This window comes from Miscanthus floridulus, chromosome 7 (assembly GCF_019320115.1).
Source record: "Miscanthus floridulus cultivar M001 chromosome 7, ASM1932011v1, whole genome shotgun sequence".
Lineage (NCBI taxonomy): Eukaryota > Viridiplantae > Streptophyta > Magnoliopsida > Poales > Poaceae > Miscanthus > Miscanthus floridulus.
This window is the reverse complement of record NC_089586.1, coordinates 93,113,123-93,131,219: the sequence shown is the minus strand read 5'-3', so window position 1 is coordinate 93,131,219 and position 18,097 is coordinate 93,113,123. Positions and strand designations below refer to the sequence as shown.

Sequence of the window (18,097 nt, the reverse complement as noted above, 5' to 3'; positions counted from 1 at the left end):
CACCAAGTTTAGGATTTTCTGGAGATGGTCTGCTACTTTCTGAGGTTTAATTGAATTTCCGCGCGACGAGACCGTTTAATTATAGGTTGAACTGAGTCTATCTACGAAAAGATCTGGAATGGTGCCAAACTTTTATACAGGCTCTAATGTGCCCTAGGGATAAGAATTTTATGGGGGTGGATGAAAAAATCTACTGGGTCCAAGATGAAATTCACCCTCTTTTCTCTCATTTGGCACAGAGAAAAATATAATAAATAAAAAAATGAACAGAAAAACCTAAGATCCTGTGTGAGGTCTTAATTTGGGTGTACATGCTTGCCAAAAAAAATTTCAAGCCATTTCAACTTAGGCGGAGTATACATGCTTCACAGAGGTACATGTGCCCTTTCATCGAACTATGACTATACACATAGGTTGTCAAGGTTTCTGTGGTTCATAGGTATTCTGGTGTCGTATTGGTCTCAAACTTTTTCTTAGGCTTGCACGTGCCACGTGTGAAGGAAACACCAAGTTTGGGATTTTCCGGAGAAGGTTTACTACTTTATGAGGGTTAATTGAATTTTCGCGCGACGAGACCGTTTAATTATAGGTTGAACTGAGTCTACCCACGAAAAGATCCGGAATGGTGCCAAACTTTTACACAGACTCTAATGTGCCCTAGGGATAAGAATTTTGTGGAGGTGGATGAAAAAATCTATTGGGTCCAAGATGAAATTCACCCTCTTTTGTCTCATTCAGCACACAAAAAAATACAATTAATAAAAAAATGATTAGAAAAACCTAAGATCATGTGTGGGATCTTAATTTGGGTGTACACGCTTGTCAAAAAAATTCAAGCCATTTTGACATAGGAATACATATGCTTCTATTTATTCAGTATATAAAAGATTTTTTTAATATATATAAACATCACTGTCGGTTTCAAGAAACCGGCAGTGATGAGAAGAAACCGACAGTGATGCTTGTTATCACTGTCGGTTTATTTTGAAAACCGACAGTGATATATAAAAAATTAAAAAAAATTGTGCCAGCCCTCGAGTTTGAGCTCGGGTCTTGGGCTACAGAGTTCAGATACTTAACCGCTGTGCTAGTATAGGATGTGTGTCATGGTTTATTTATTTTATCATTTTGACCTTTAGACCACTTAATAAATTATAAAATTAAACCAAAAAAATTGGGTCACCCGGGATTCGAACACGGGTATCGAGGGCTAAGTTGTGGGGTCTTAACCGTTGAGCTAGTAGGAGGTATTCGAAAGATGTGGAAAAGATAAGTTACTTATGCTGTAACCACACACGAAAATCACTGCCAGTTTAAAGAATAGCCCGACAGTGATGTGATAGATGGCAGACATGCTGCAACACGGTATTATCTAGAAGAGCAACGGTCCTGTTGGCCCCCTCGATCTCCGGTACGTAGCATATCATATACTACGGTCTTCGTGACAACGAGGTAAGCAAAACGAGGTAATACAAAATGCAACATCCAATATGTAAGCAAATAAAACGAGAGGTCATATGCAATGCAAAGTATCTACCCAAGGTGATGATGATCAAACAAAGGATTCGACGACATGGTTTTTTCAGCACCAGTAAATTATTACATCGACCTAAGACATTGATTAATCACTAGTGCTACTAATTACTGTCGGTGCTGCCGCATGCGTCGCCCCCCTGCTGCTGGTGCTCCTCTTCGCGCTTCTTTCACTCAGCCCTGCACCGGCGCTGTTCCGCATCCATCGCGAGACGCCGCTCGGTCTCCTCCTGGCGGTGGTGCTCCTCCTCCTCCTCATGGCGGCGCTCCTCCTCCTTGCGGCGGCGCTTCTCCTCCTCACAGTGGTGCTCCTCCTCCTTGGAGATCTCGATGACGCGCTTCAGGATGCAGTCATCGGTCTCCTTCTATGTGATGGTGCAGAGGTGTCGGTCCTCCTCCTCCTTTCGAGCCATCTCCAACGAGTTGAAGATGACCTCCTCCACCGGAAGAGGTTCTGGTTCCTCCTCCGATGCGGTCTCATGGTCCAGATCATCCTCGAGGTTCACCTTGAGGTCCGATTCAGACGACAGTGTTGGTGGAGGCGTCGGGGGCGACGTGAGGACGATGGGTTCAGCTTCGCCCATGTTGTCTTCAAGCGGCGAGGCATTATGCATGGCAGCGGGTCAAGGGCCGGGGCGAGGTGTGCATGGGAAGGGCGGTGCTTCCCTTTCTTAACGCGCGGTGGTGTGGCAGCCAACTGTGTGCATAGGGGCCTGGCTTATATAGGCGTGTCAATGGTGGAACTTATCACGGTGCAATAACTCGCACCCCTCGGAAGACGGAGCGCACCTGTGTTGGGAACCGCAGTTGAACCGCCATTGCGCCTACGTTGGGAAGACGAAGCACGCCTGCGTTGGGAAGACGGAGCGCGCCTGCGTTTGGGAACCGGCGCGAGCAGCCGATGGATGGGTAAACGCGGCGTCTCTTCGTGGTAAACTGAAGGGCTCTTCATGGGAACCACGCTTCATGGACCGAGTAATTAAAACAGCGGCTCTTCATATGGGAACCGCGCGACCAGCGTGGCCGGGGAGTTGAAGGGCCTACACGCAAAGTAGGGACAGATAATCACTCAAAGGAATAAATTCCTTCAAACTTTCTGAAATCAGGTGATAGCTTAATGGTTTGTCCGTTGCTCTGTAACTTGTAGGCTTCAATTTGATTTAGGGATGCAACATATTTATTTTATCTTTTTGACCTTTAGACCGCTTAATAAATTATAAAATTAAACCAAAAAAATTGGGCTGCCTGGGACTCGAACACGGGTCTCGGGGGCTAAGTTGAGGGGTCTTAACCATTGCGCCAGTAGGAGGAGTTCGAAAGAAAACGGAAACTTATCCTACTTAACACCTAAGTTAAACCTAACTGCTACACAACATCACTGCCGGTTTGGGGAATGACCCGGTAGTGATGTACACCATCACTGTTGGTTTGCAAGCAAAACCAGCAGTGATGAGCTATTTCCCAAAATAAATTAATAATTTATAAAATAGAACAAAAAAATTTAGGCCGTCTGGGACTCGAACACGGGTCTCGGGGGCTATGTTGAGGGGTTTTAACCATTGCGCCAGTAGGAGGAGTTTGAAAGAAAACGAAAACTTATCCTACTTAACACCTAACTGCTATAGTACATCACTACCGGTTTGGGGAGTGACCCAGCAGTGATGTGCCCCATCACTGTCGGTTTACAAGCAGAACCAGCAGTGATGAGCTACTGCTATAAAAGTGGCGCAGGTTGAAATTATCTCAATTCATTTCAACCCCGCGCCAACCCCTCCCCCCGTGCCGCCGAAGCACCACCCCGCGCTAGAGCACCGCCCCACGCCATCCACCGCCCCACACCGGAGCACCGCCCCATGCTGGAGCACCGCCCCACGTAGGAGTAGCGCCCCACGCCGGAGCGCCTCCCCACACCGGAGTACCTCCCCACACCAGAGCACCTCCCCACACCGTCCACCGCCCCAAGCCGGAGCACCGCGCCATCCGTGCCAAGCCGGAGCACCACGCCGTCCGTCCCACCATCGAGGCCTTCAGGAGCGCACAGACAACTGCTTTCCCACCCCCACGGTGAGTGCGTGGCTCACTGCCTACTACGTGTCTGATGAAATGTCCCAGAGCTGCTTACTTGAATTAGTTTGATCATGCAGTGTGTGCTGTCATACAGTTTGATCATGCAGCTATGAATGCTAGAACCTAGGTTTGCAACACAGTGTGTGCTATCTATTTCTTTGTGTTTCTGGACGCATTGCTAGTAAGTAGTACATTGTTACTTAGTAGCACGTTGCTCAGCTCTATTCATCAGTATACTGATAAGAACAAAAGCGTAATTTTATTTTTGGTTACCAGGATAAACATAGCAGGGACTCGTAATACTTGCTAGAAATTGCTCTCTGAACGTTAATGGTAGTTTGTTTTCAGTGTACTTGCATTTTCTCTGTGAAACAAACTTACGTTTTCTCTATGAAACCATCTTGTGCATCATTGGAGCTTGGCTGGATACATATGTGAAACCAATGGCTGGCCTCACCTCGTAGCTTGCAATTGCAACTGCGCTCCCATCAGGCGGGTACTCAATGTTTTTGGAACTGTGCCACCGATGCTCAATGTTTTTGGATGTGAGGATGGAGTATATATACTTTAGACCTATAGAACTAATATATGTCCAAACTTGTCATGGAATTCTCCATGCTATCAGCATAAAGATGCATAATTATTAACTTATGTAAGATTACAAGTAATACATAGTTATGTAGCCTTGTGCATTAAACTGGGAATATTTTCCAACAATCCTATCTTATTATGAGTTTTTGCATGTCACTTTCCTGGGATAGTATGATATGCATATTTGCCCCTACCAACCATGTAAGTTTCAGATCAAAGTATCACTAACTTGGAAAGATGCTTACCTGCACTGATACTTGTGAAAGAACCTCGCGCCGATGGTTGCGGGATTTATAGTGAGACTGAAGACTCTTAGACATCTCTAGGAGTATATCCAAAAGTCTTAAACTAGCTCTCTAAATCATCATTTGGTTTTTAACAAATAAAAAATATTCTTTATATCTTTCCTACATCTAACAACTATTACTAAGGCACGTGAATAGCTATTTTCCAAACACTCCTATCTATGCAATGGTCGTGTGTTATTCATAAATATATTAAATTGTATAAGAATACATCATGTTTGAATGACAACATAATTTACATAAATGTATAGGCAACCATGGCATGGTATGTAGTGCATGTTGGTCACATGCCTGGGATTTATCGAACCTGGGAAGATTGCTATGCTCAAGTCAATCGCTACCCTAGTAATTTGTACAAAAAATACAACACAGAAGCTGAAGCTTTAAGGGCCTACTAGTCATTCGGCCTACCTTGCAAACCATGGCCATCCGCTGGCACTGGAGATCGAAGAGAAGCCACCCGCCGGAGAAGTGAAGATTAGGAGAATTGCTCCTTGGTCTTGGAAAGATATCATGCTTTTATTTATGGCAATGGTCATCGCTTTTCTTATTTGGAAGTTGATGTAGGCTTAGTTTCGTAGAAGAGTAGGTGGACTTTGTTGTATGTAGTCAATCAAACAATGAATTTGTTCTAGGTGAACATATGCTATTATTTGACTTTGTTGTATGTGGACTTATTATTAGACTTTGCATTAAACATATTATATATATATATATGAACATATGCTATTAGTAGTTGTCCGTGGCCAAAACTAACCACGATCGTGTCACAGCCATGACTCATCGTTGCCTGTTACCCCATCACTGAAGAACTGATCGGCAACAAGAAGCGGCTGATATCGCTGGGACGGGAGAGCCGCATGATCTGACAAACGGTGACAATGTCAATCAGGTCAGTGAGAATGAGCAGCCATGGACCCCGTCCGGCCTGCTCGATCTAGGACAAAATGACCAAGATGGCCAGGTAACTTTGGTATCATGTCACTATGTAGCCACTCACGCTAATCAATTGAGAGGGTCATAGCTTACTTAGTGTCTCTAGCAGGAGCCTCTGCCAGCCGAGGAGCCAGAGGGTTAGAGTAGCAGGAAGGCCAGATCCAAGCGAGGCGTGTCAAAGATTCCTATTGGTAGAAATGCACACTGGCACATTACTGAGTTCGATGAATTCGGGGATCCACTCTCACCACCTATAGCTTTGACCAAATACAAGACTATCCTCGGGTTACTTGTTAGGACTTCATCCCGATTAAGTACAGGAAGTGGATTGAGAAAGATGATGAACGGTGGAGGGTTCCCGAAAGCGAGAAGGATTACATATGGGATGTCAAGATCCCAGAGTATTTCACTTTCCTAGCCGAGTATGATAGGGAGTTAGTCAAGAAAAAAACAAAAGAAATCATGGGGACATGCTTCAAGAATTTTAAGGGGACATTGTACAAGAATTTTGTCCTCCAAAATAAAGAGCTAGATTTCGATGGTGGAGAGTTTAGCGAGCAGAAGGACTCCTGGCAGGATTTCAAGGAATACAGGTTATCCGAGGAGTACTTAGAACTGAGCAGGAAGAATAAGGAGAATTCACAGAAAGCGACGAATCCTCATCATCTCGGCTCTCGTGGCTACGCCAAAAAGATGCCAGAATTTGAAGCAGAACTTCAAAAGATGAATCGCCTTGCTGAGGAAGGCGTTTAGGTTGAGACCACCGATTGGGAGCCTAGATCGGTATTATACTATATGGGGAGAAATGTACGGCACGCCGAGGATGGGAGCTTTAGCTCCTCAAATCAACCCATGAGCGAACTCATCCAGAGGATCTCCCAGGTAACTGAGGAGGTGAGGCAAGGGACTCGCACTTCTAATAGGGAGAAAGATGTGCTCACCCAAGCACTCAGAACTGAGGAGCACCCTGGTCGTACTAGAGGAACCGGTATTGTTCCTTGAAAACTAGCATTCCCCCAAGAATCTAACACTTACCAGAGCCGCTCGAGGGGTAGAGCGGAACATGAGGCAGAGTATTTGAGGAGACTAAAAGAGATGGAAGACAAAATGAAAGCACGGATTGAGGCGACCGTTGAAGCGCGAGTCGAGCAAATTTTGCTGTCCAAGGGGTCAATAATACCACAAAACCCTACTCCTAGTGCCTTTAGCCCAAAGTTTAGGGGTCGCAGCAGCTGTGGATCGACCCCGCTCGATGAAGAAGAGGCGAATGTGCTTCATCCGGTGGACGACATCACTGAACCCGTCAATGTCAGGTTGTACATCCGTCAGGAATGGACAAAGGATAAGGTGGCGCTTGGCCAGGCCTGGCCTACGGGAGACGGGACAATTAATGGCCGCCCAATTCCACTGGGGTATGCTTGCGTCACCATTGATAGAATACTTGATAAGAAGTTTAACAAGATACCCATTGAGTACCCCATAGCAGAAGACAGGCCGAAACTTGGTCAAAACAAGGGCTCTCAAGTGGCCTGGCGCAAGCGCTTCATTAAGCTTGACCATCAATTGTCCTCTGATGATGAGGACGACTGCGAGTCTTCGCCCACCCCCGATGATCACTCACCATCTCCCAACAGAGATCACTCTCCTCCTCATCCAGAGCCATCACCCCCGAGAAGACAGAGGTCTCCTTCTATTCCTCCTCGTCTGACTCCATCTTCATCAGCCCCAAGAAAAGAGACTCCTCCTCCTCCTCCCCCTCCCCCTCCTCCTCCATCTTCATCAGTGTCGGGAAAACATAATTCTCGTCGTCATCCTTCTCCTCCACCTCAGCCCAAAACAAGATCAAGGACATCCTCGCAGTCGTAGAAAAGGTCCTTGGATTCGGCCGCTAATGCTCCCAAAGTGGACCAACAGAAAAGAAAAAGGCCGTTCAGTGGCAGCGTTACCACCTTGACGAAAGAAAAATTTACAGCACACATCTCGAAGAAAGATTGTGTTAGTTTCTTCAATCTCTGTGCCTCACTGCCTTCGTATATGTTGAAGTCCAAATTCGAAAGGCAAACACAGAATAAATACGCTGTAACAAGAGATGAAGAAATACACAATAAAGATTTAAGGAACATACAGAAGTATGTCGAAGACAACCCAGGATTAACCATGGAAGAGGCCACGAACATCTATTATGATGTACAAGGGACGGGAACACCGGCAATGAAGTATGAAAGGGGCAATCTTTTGGTTCTCGATGACGAGTATAAAAATCTGACAACATATATGCGCCAGTTGCATGAATATTACATGGCTCAAGCAACAGAGATGGACGACTTTGGTTTTGAGGTTATTATCCGTTCGTCACATGTTTTCCATTATCCCGAAGAAGAAAAGTTTGATGTCGAGTGGGAGTGCTTGTTCCAGCTATACCAGAAATGCGATCTCGATGTTCAAATGTTGACGTTGTGGACTATGTAAATACACTACACGTGTGATATTACAATTAACTACTCTCTCGAGACAAATTGTTAACTTTTGAGCAATTCCCATTATTTTATGTAGGTGTATATCAAAATTTTGCATTGTAAAAAGCAAATGGGATTACATAGGCTTCTTGGACCCCTTGCGAGTCAATGAGAGGACATGTCTAGGCCTCTATGGATGTGACATGGAAGACCTGAAACAGAGATTGATTGCTGTTTTCGACGAATTCACGATGAAGAAGAAAACCCACATACTTCTAGCCTACCACTGCGAGTATGTGTTCTCGGCTTTTAATTTTATGCTTCTTTTTTCGTTAAGATTATTCGATAATTAGGATTCTGTGATTGTAGCAACCATTTCGTCTTCATTTGTGTCAATCTTGCCAAAAATCTGATCGAGGTGTGAGACTCGAAGAAAAAACTATTTCATCATCTGGATGCACCGGTAGCAATGCTGAATTAGTAAGCGATCCTAATAACATATTATTTTCTAGTCACACATACCGCTTTCTAATGTTTCTCCCTTTAATGTTGCTTAGTGTCCGAAGAAGACATATCGGTGGGACGCAGGCCCCATTCAAGGTTGTCGAAATGGAGGGGAAGTACCTGTCACAACCGGCAGGAAACAATGAATGTGGGTTTTATGTAATGTGGGCAATGCTTCGCTACATCGGCGGGAAATCAGAAGAAGCCGATAAGTTGGTGTGTATAATCCCCATTTTATTTATATCTGTTAATAATTCAACAAAATAATTTACTATTCCTCTTTGGATATCATCTATTTTGAACGACAGTGCAAGAAATATAACCACCAAAGGCTGTTAGACATGGAGATCGTCGCACTGCAATCGGAGCTCACAAAGTTCATCTTAGCCGAGGTATTGAAAAAAGATGGAGTATTTTCCATTGCACAATCCATGAGGTACAAGGACCAGTATGGCCCAGAGCGGCTCGCCAGATTATTGTAAGAAGTTCGAGAAGCATTGCACAATCTGTGAAGTCCGAGAACATTTCTTTTTTGTTTTGAGGGATCGAGATCTGGATAAGAACATTTGAACTGTAACCGTAACATTTGTAATGTTTAATATTGATGGACATATCGTCTACGTAGCATATATAAAGCAAAACCCGATTCCACGAAAAAATATAAATTAAAATCGATTATAAAACAATAAAATGCCAATGGGCCATCACTGGCGGTTGGCAACGAACCGGCGGTGTTGTCTTGCTCAACATTGCTGGTTTGAGCCATGAACCGATAGTGTTGTCTTTCTCAACACTGCCGGCTGAGCCATGAACCGACAGTGTTGTCTTGCTCAACACTGCCGGCTTGAGCATGAACCGACAGTGTTGTCTTGCTCAACACTGTCGGCTTGTGCCATGAACCGATAGTGTTGGATTGCTCAACACTGCCGGCTTGAGCCATGAACCGACAGTGTAGGCTTGCTCAACACTGTTGGCTTGAGCCAAGAACTGACACTCTTGAAGCAAACATCACTGTCGGTTGGGACTATAAACCGGCAGTGTTGTTCAACTAGACACTGTCGGGTGGAGCTAGGAACCGACACTGTTTCCTATAGATCAGTGTCGGTTTTTAAGAACCGACAGTGATGTCAACCCCCATCACTGCCGGTATGCCACTGTCGGTTCAAAATCCGGCAGTGAAGGGTGTTTTTGAACCGACAGTGATGTCCAGATCTGGGGTAGTGTATAATCTAGCTGTGATCCAAACAAACCCTTATTATTTTTATGTAAGCATATTGTATCTTCTCCTGTGGATTTGTTGTTGCCTTTGTGATCAGAATATCACTAGCTTCATCACAATGCTGCTTATTTCTCTTGCCTCTTGGAATACTGCCGCCTCAAGCAGCCACTGCCCAGCCCTATCAGCTATCATTATGCCAACATTCATGGGTCCTTAAGCCTTCTAAAAGAATGTGTAACAATCACTGTTGCTAGTGAGATGTTAATCTTAGATCTGCTACCTATGTCACTCTACCGCACTATTGGCCATTCTATATATGATCACATTTGTTTTAGCTTGTGATAAACATTGCTAGGAGGGTCTCCTTCCTTTAATCATTCGTTTCTAGCCACTTCTTTCAAGCTTCCATGACCATCGATTTGTAGAAGAGGCTCCATGATCTGAGCTGTGGTAGGAGGGTTTTATAGCCCTACCTGTCGCGATGTTGGATCCGCCCCTAGATAAAATAATTGCACTTAAGATACCACAAGCCATTATATTGTTGATGTTGTTGTAATAATGTCAGCCATCGGAACAATATTCCTTCCCTAGATCAATGTTACTAAAACCTTCATGTTTGACCCACGATCATTAGAAGCGACATGTCAAACTTTTCGGAAAATAACCATTTGACACAACAACTTTAAATAGCTCGTGAAGCTACCGAATAAGCTATACCATGACAAACAGAACCTAACTAATGCAATACACCACCATTTTGCCTTTTGAACTCATTGCTAATTAAGTACGCATCCCTTGGGAGGACCCTGATCGATTTGACTTTGCTAGTTTCGCTCGAGTGCGAATCTCATGGACGAAGCCAGAAAAAAATTTAGGAGGGGCTGAACAAAAGAATAGACTTTTTTTATCTTCTCTTAACATTAGCCTCTCCTATCTAATACATATATGCATAAAATTTTAAGGAAGGGTTTAAGGGGGCTCCACGTGCATAGGATAAGTAGGGGGGGCTAGAGGCCCTAGGCCCACCGCTGCCTCGGTCGCTGGGGTGGTGGTGGGGGGGGAGGGGTCGATCTATGAGCGAGCCGAAGGAGAGAACATATCCGCACGATCAGCTAACAATCATTACACGATCACCGGCCGCCACACTAAACCGAGCTGCAGAACAGGATTCCCGTGCCTAATGATGCGCCTTATCTCTCTGCAGAACGCACTAACAAGCAGCATTAGCACGATGATCTGATCGGTAACCAATAGCCCCCCTGCAACGAGCGAGGATATTGCTATTTTTCCCCCTTGCCCCAGCAGTGCGCACCGAGGTATTCCCTCGGCCGTGCATCCAATCCGCCGCGCGCGCGGCCGGGCCGTACCTGCGCGGGACGAGAAATAAAGCCACACCCACTCGTGCGTGCGGGTCTACGTGGCGCGACCACCGCACCGGCCGTACGTGCGCGCGCACTCGCTCGCTCGCCGCCGGATCTCAGAGCTCGATCAAGAAGCCCAGGGCCGGCCGTTCGCCGCACCCGGCCGCAAGGTCGGCAAAGCTGGCTCGATCGGTCACTCGGCGGGCGTCGCTTGACCACCGGCGTGCCGTTAGGACAGGACAGGAGCCAGGCGTCGAGAGCGCGACGCGGACCCCTCCGGCTCCGGGGTCCGGCCGTCCAGAGAGAATTCTCTTTATTTCGCTGTCACCACAAGGAGGCCAGGCCCGTCAAAGGAGCCCATCCCGTCCAAGGCAGCGTAGAAAGCGTGGTGGTGGTGCGTCGTGGCTTTTTGCCCGGCCGGTGCAAGCTAGCGTCAGTCAGGGACACACTAGATCGGGTGTAGCCAAGCCAAGCTATAGCTAAGCTACGCGTGGAGAAAAAGGCTTGCATGCACCGCTTTGGCCCGGGGCCCGGGGGTTGTGGCTGATCTGATTTGCCGTTGCGTGCCGTGACTCCTCGTTTCGGTGGACTTCGACTCATCATGCTTGGATTGGATACGACAAGTTACCGTTACATTTCTGTGTGCGCGCAGACCGAGTACATACATGCATGACCTTTGAACGATGAACATGGAAAAACTAGCTACCCAAAAGGATCCGGCCGGTACATGAACGCCGAGAGACGATGAATGGCTAGCAGTCATGAGTAGTAATTAGTAAATTGGTCAAGTAGTACTAGCTTATCAGTTACCCTTCTAGACACTTGCATTGTCTCAAGAAGAGGTGGCCGGCCACCCCGGGTGAAGCGGGGGTCGACCTACTTAAAGAGTTAATTAAAGTGCAGTCCAACATGGCAACTTGTGGACAATAATCTACTGGCGACCAAAACGAAACAAAGCCCGGCCGGCCTCTCATGAGACCTCTTTTAATTTGCGTAGTTGAATTACACTAGTGCCGCATGCATGCATTATTTATTCAGTGTGGTGTCGGTAACGACTGGTAAAGAAGCCGGCGCCACTAACTATCTAATAGCTACGACGACTTAAGTGGTGCAACTGTATGTGACAGAGATCTTGTTGCATGCATTGGCGAAACAAAGGTTCAATGCAGGTCGGTATACCATACCATAGTGGGGCACGGTGGTGTGCATGTCTGCCGATATGAGCTACGCTAGCTGCCTAGCGCAATTGGTTGGTTGGTCGCTTCGCATAGTCAAATACTATTGCTCTCACGTCAAACATCATCAACCTGCACTGCACCCTTGGATCTGCAGAAGGCGCTTTTAATTTGATTTGTTGCCTTTTTTCATTCAGTGACGACGTTAACACATGCCCATCGAATGCGTTCGACATTATTTGCGCTCCTAGTGCCACGCGTGTTGCACGTTGCACGTTGGTTCGTCTTTGTCGACGCTAAACCATCGGCTTTAAAAGCAAATGCCATTTTTTTTTTGTGTGTGTAGAGCTTCTTGGTCAAATTCATATTTGACGCGCGTCCGTCGCTACCCCAAGCGATGCACGCGCGAGGAGCCGAGGACACCGGCGAAATCTGGACATGGAGGGGGGTGGGTAAGGCTGAATAACGAGCCGGCTTGGCTCGTTTCGGCTCGGCTCGTTCTGGCTCGTTAAGATAACGAGCTAGCTTGGCTCGGCTTGTTATCCTAACGAGTCAGAAAGCCAGCTCGGCTCGGCTCGTTAAAAGCTCGAGCTGGCTCGTTAAGCTCGTGAGCCAGGTATAAAAAATACACAAAATATAATATTTGCATTTATCTAAAGTTTGAGAATAATAATAATACAAAAGAAATGAATCTAACAACCTTAAATCGAATAAAAAATTAATATGCGCTAATATATATACAAGTATAATAAAATATTATAGTATTCATGCATCTAACTACCTTAAATGATACTTTTTTCCTGAAAGCTTGGCTCGTTTAGCTCGCGAGCGGCTCGCGAGTTGGCTCGTTATAGCTAACGAGCTAAAATCTTGGCTCGGCTCGGCTCGTTATCTTAACGAACCGAGCCGAGCCGAGTCGAGCAAGCCACGAGTCGAGCGAGCTAACGAGGTTTGAGTTTTTCGTCCAGCCTTAGGGGTGGGTGGTGGGCAGGACGACCAGCGGCAAAGGTCGCCGCGGGCCGGTGCCGTAGAGGCGACGATTAGGGTTTTCAATTATTATGGGAGCCCTCCATGGCCAGTGGGTTTAGAAAGGAAAGGACTGAAAGCTCTAGTTTGGTTTTGGTGAATTGATGAAACCCTAAGTGCTAACCTAGTTCATCAAGTGATCATGAGATAGGTAGCACACTTCAAGTAGAGAAGCAAATGAAGATCATAGCATGACAATGGTGATGGCATGTCGATGATCAAGGGCTTAAACTTGAAATTAAGAAAGAGAAAAACAAAAAGCTCAAGGCAAATGTATAAACCATAGGAGCTATTTTGTTTTGGTGATCAAGACACTTAGAGACTGTGATCACATTTAGGTTTGATAGCCGTACTATTAAGAGGGGTGAAATTCGTATCGGAATGCGGTTATCAAAGTGCCACTAGATGCTCTAACTCATTGCATATGCATTTAAGATCTAGTGGAGTGCTAACACCTTTGATAATATTTGTGAAAAATATGCTAACACATGTGCACAAGGTGTGTGCAGGGTTGAGATGGGTTTGGGTCCCTCTCTCCCTCCCGCCTCGCAAGCTCGGCGGGATTCGGCGCTTTCGAGAAAATGAAATGCCTATTTTCTATTGCGCCGGATGCAAATTCTTGGTGGTTGGCACATTGGAGCAAGGGTGGAGAGAGATAGAAGTGAGAACAGAGCTGATGCCAGCGTCGGTCCAGTGACCGGACGCTGAATCTAGAAGCACCGGACACTGACTGCCTGCGTCCGGTCGCGTTGACTGTCAGTACAGTGGCTAGGGTTTACCACCGGACGCTGGTTGTGTCCGGTCGAGGTGGACCGGACGCGTCCGGTCGAGGAAAACCAGGTTTCGACCCTTACTGTACTCGACCGGACGCTGAGGTTCCAGTGTCCGGTCAGTTTTAACCGGACGCGTCCGGTCGTGGTCGGTACCTTACTGGAAACGACCGGACGCTGGGGGTTCAGCGTCCGGTCAGTTGAAGCTGCTGCGTCCGGTCAGCGTCATAGCCATTGGAATCTGACGAACAGCGTTTGAAGGCGATGACACGTGGCGTCCATCTGTGGACCGGACGCTGAGCCCAGGGTCCGGTCAGTATGACCGGAGCGTCCGGTCAGAGCACGTTTTGCCCAGTGAAGGGGTATAACGGCTCTATTTGATTGAGGCTCTATTTATAGCCCCATGGCCGGCTCAAGGGAGAACTCTTGCACATTTTCATTGACATAGCAACCTTGTGAGCCTAGCCAAAGGACTCCCACTCATCTACATCATTGATTCATCATCATAGTGAGATTGGGAGTGATCCAAGTGCATTGCTTGAGTGATTGCATCTAGAGGCACTTAGTGATCGTGTTTCGCTGCGGATTTCGCTTGTTACTCTTGGTGGTTGCCGCCACCTAGACGGCTTGGAGCAGCGAGGATCGTCGAGCGGAGGTGGTGATTGTCTCCGGCTCATTTCGTGGTGATTGTGAGGGGTTCTTGACCTTTCCCCGGCGGAGCACCAAAAGGTACTCTAGTGGATTGCTCGTGGCTTGTGTGATCCTCATCTTGTGTTGGTTGTGCGGCACCCTATTGAGGGTTTGGCGTGTGAAGCCAATTAGCGCGTGAACCCCCAAGTGAGTGAATCGCCACAACGAGGACTAGCTTGCCGACAAGCAAGTGAACCTCGGTAAAAAATCATTGTGTTCATCATTGATTCCGAGGTGATTGGTCATCATTGTTATTCATCTTCGTGATTGATTGGTTCATTCATCTACACGGCGGTATAACCCTCTTGATCACTCTCTTTACTTTACCGCAAACTAGTTGACAAGCTCTTTAGTGTAGCTAGTTGTGAGAGCTTGCATGCTTGGTTGGTGTGGCTCTTTAGTTAGCCTTTGAGAGCACACTAACATAGGGTAGTGTCATTGCTCTTGTGTGAATTGACACTATCTAAACTAGAATTGTGGTAGGTGGCTTGCATTTTGAGTAGGCTAGCACAACACTCGCTTCGCCTCATAATTATCTAACCATTTGGTTAAGTGTTGTTGTAGAAATTTTTATTAGGCTATTCACCCCCCCTCTAGCCATTAGGACCTTTCAAGGACCCGGTGGCAGCGGCGGCCAAGGGCTAGCCCGGTGGTGGTGGTGGTTTGAGGGTTGGCGAGTGAGGCGGCGGTTAGAGACAACCGGACAGGCAGTGCCGACGACGGAGGCAAGGAGAGACGCCGTTGAACTCTCCGATTGGAATTAGGGAAGGTCGGGACGATCCGATGGGGGTGGGCGGCAGGAGGAGAGTTCGTAGGCAGCTCGGGCGATGGTCGAGGCAGGCGGGGGCATGGCTTGATCTGCTGAGGACGAAGACAACCAAAGAAAGAAGAAAACTTTGTGTCTGTATACGTACCGACGCACGTGCGTCAAGTAAGAGGCCTGACTTCTTGGTGGACTGGTGACACTGACTGAATTTTTTACTTTTTAGCCCTTTTTTTAAAAGTTTCTCATAAATAGACCCCTGGCGGAAAGAATTCAGAAAATAGACCCTTAGCTCGGCGCCATCGATGCTGGCGCCGAGCTAACACGTCTCGGCGCCAGCGTCCCTGGCGCCGAGCTCTTAGGCGCGAAGCAGACGTGGCGGTGACATGGCAGGTAGCTCGGTGCCAGCAACCCTGGCGCCGAGCTCGGCGCCATGGATCTTGGTGCTGAGCTCGACGCCAGGGTTGCTGGCGCCGAGCTGCCTGCCATGAACCCCGGCCATGATCATGATGGGAGGCTGGGACTGGGAGTGGGAGCAACAGCAGCAGCCATGGAGTCCAGTCCAGTCCAGTGCACCATGTTTCTGCATGTGATGGTCTCTGACTGTGCGTCTTTTCTGTCGGCTTTGGCCACCCATGGACTCAAAAAAAAGCAAAAAAATAGAGTAGAGCCAGTAGAGCCAGGTAGCCTACACTAGCAGCAGACGATGAAGATCTTGTACCTTGGAATTCGCGAAAGCCACGCACCGTCCGCGTCGATCAAAGCTGCCGCATCCCTGCATTGCATGCCTTGCAGCTGCACTGCACTACATGCAGGCAGAAGAGTATAGTTACTTGCGTGCTTTCTTTTTTTTCAACGCAAGCGATCGAAGAACGTGCAGCTGTAGCGCTTTGCTTACAGGCAGGCTTATCTTTCCATTTGAGAGAGAGAGAGGGAGACGGCTCATTAGTCATTAGGCCACGCACGTATGCATCGCACCTTGCTGCTAATGAATGACGACGTATTTTTCTGAATTCCTAGTATTCTTTCCATCCTAGAAAAAATGCAATTTTAACGTAGTGTCATGTTTTAATATCTTAAATTTGACAAACTAAAAATAAGAAATATCAATATTTATGATATCAAATAAATACTATTAGATTAATTACGAAATGTATTTTTATAATAATTGATTTGAAATCATAAATATGAATATTATTTGTTAAAAACTTAATTAAACATGAACCACTTTAATCGACACTACTTGTATTTTCTTAACGGAGTGCTAATAGTTTCTTGCATTGTGAGTGTTAATGATACTAGTGTCTAGGAGTACGTGCAAAGCGCTTGTTGTCCTAAGAGTACTATCAAGTAGTACTAGTTGTTCGGTAGTTGACGCCAAAACTGACTGATCCCTTCATTCACCGGAGACTTTAATTTAACTAGTGGCCTTGCACCAGTGACACACGCGCGTGTCTCTATGAAAAGACATTTATCTCTTTGAAAAGACATATTCGTATCTAAACATGTGATGAAAAATCACTCCTATGACACCAAGGACCAAACATTACATGTGCGGAGCACACATGTTTGTGGTTATGATAATCAATAATATATTACATTATTGTATATTATTACAAGCAATATATATTAGCTCGACAAATATAGTACTAGAAAAAAGCAACAATACTTATTTTATTTGCTAGCGTAATAATACTTGCCAATTAATTTCAAAGATCCTAAATAAAAATTCATTATTCTCCTTGTAGTAACCACTGCTCTCACCTTGAATCTCCAAGGACTTTTCAGAGCACTGACCTACTACTACACCGATTGGTGCTGTGTGTTAATAATTACTAAGCAAGGTGGATTAACAAACACCAAGTACTACTTGATAGTACTCCTTCCCGTAAAATAAAGTGATCTTGTTGCGCATGCTTTGAGACTGATGAAAAAAGTCGATCGCTTGCGTTGAAAAAAAAAGAAAGCACGCATGTAACTATACTCTTCTGCCTACATGCAGTTCAGTGCAGCTGCAAGGCATGCAATGCAGGGATGCGGCAGCTTTGATCGACGTGGACGGTGCGTGGCTTTCACGAATTCCAAGGTACAAGATCTTCATCGTCTGCTACTAGTGTAGGAGTCATATCTCGGCTACCTGGCTCTACTCTATTTTTTGCTTGTTTTTTGGAGTCCATGGGTGGCCAAAGCCGACAGGAAAGGCGCACAGTAAGAGACCATCACATGCAGGAACAGGGTGCACTAGACTGGACTGGACTCCATGGCTGCTGCTGTTGCTCCCACTCCCAGTCTCAGCCTCTCATCATGATCATGGCCGAGGTTAAAACAGACAGCTCGGCGCTAATAACCCTGGCGCCGAGCTCGGTGCCAGGGTTGCTAGCGCCGAGCTGCCTGCCATGTCACCGTCACGTCTGTTTCGCGCCTAAGAGCTCGGCGCCAGGGATGCTGTCGCCGAGACGTGTTAGCTCGGCGCCAGCATCGATAGCGCCGAGCTAAGGGTCTATTTTCTGAATTCTTTCCGCCAGGGGTCTATTTGTGAGAAACTTTCAAAAAAAAAAGCTAAAAAGTAAAAAAAATCAGTGACACTGAGTGCATCAGCAACAACTTGACAGCCAGTTTATCGTATACTATTTGCAATGGTGCCATTAGTGTATGCAAGATATGTATACAGACGCTCAAATATAACCTAGGATACACTACA

General features: G+C 46.4%; 1 protein-coding gene across 1 annotated transcript; it reads right to left on the bottom strand.

Annotated features, from left to right (window-relative positions):
* Positions 1–1,703: 1,703 nt before the first annotated feature.
* Positions 1,704–2,147, bottom strand: LOC136465868 (uncharacterized). The gene is made up of 2 exons (XM_066464437.1): positions 1,968–2,147; positions 1,704–1,871 (listed from the first exon to the last, which is right to left on the bottom strand). Exons 1-2 carry the CDS (start codon positions 2,145–2,147, stop codon positions 1,704–1,706), a joined length of 348 nt encoding a protein of 115 aa, XP_066320534.1.
* Positions 2,148–18,097: the final 15,950 nt, after the last annotated feature.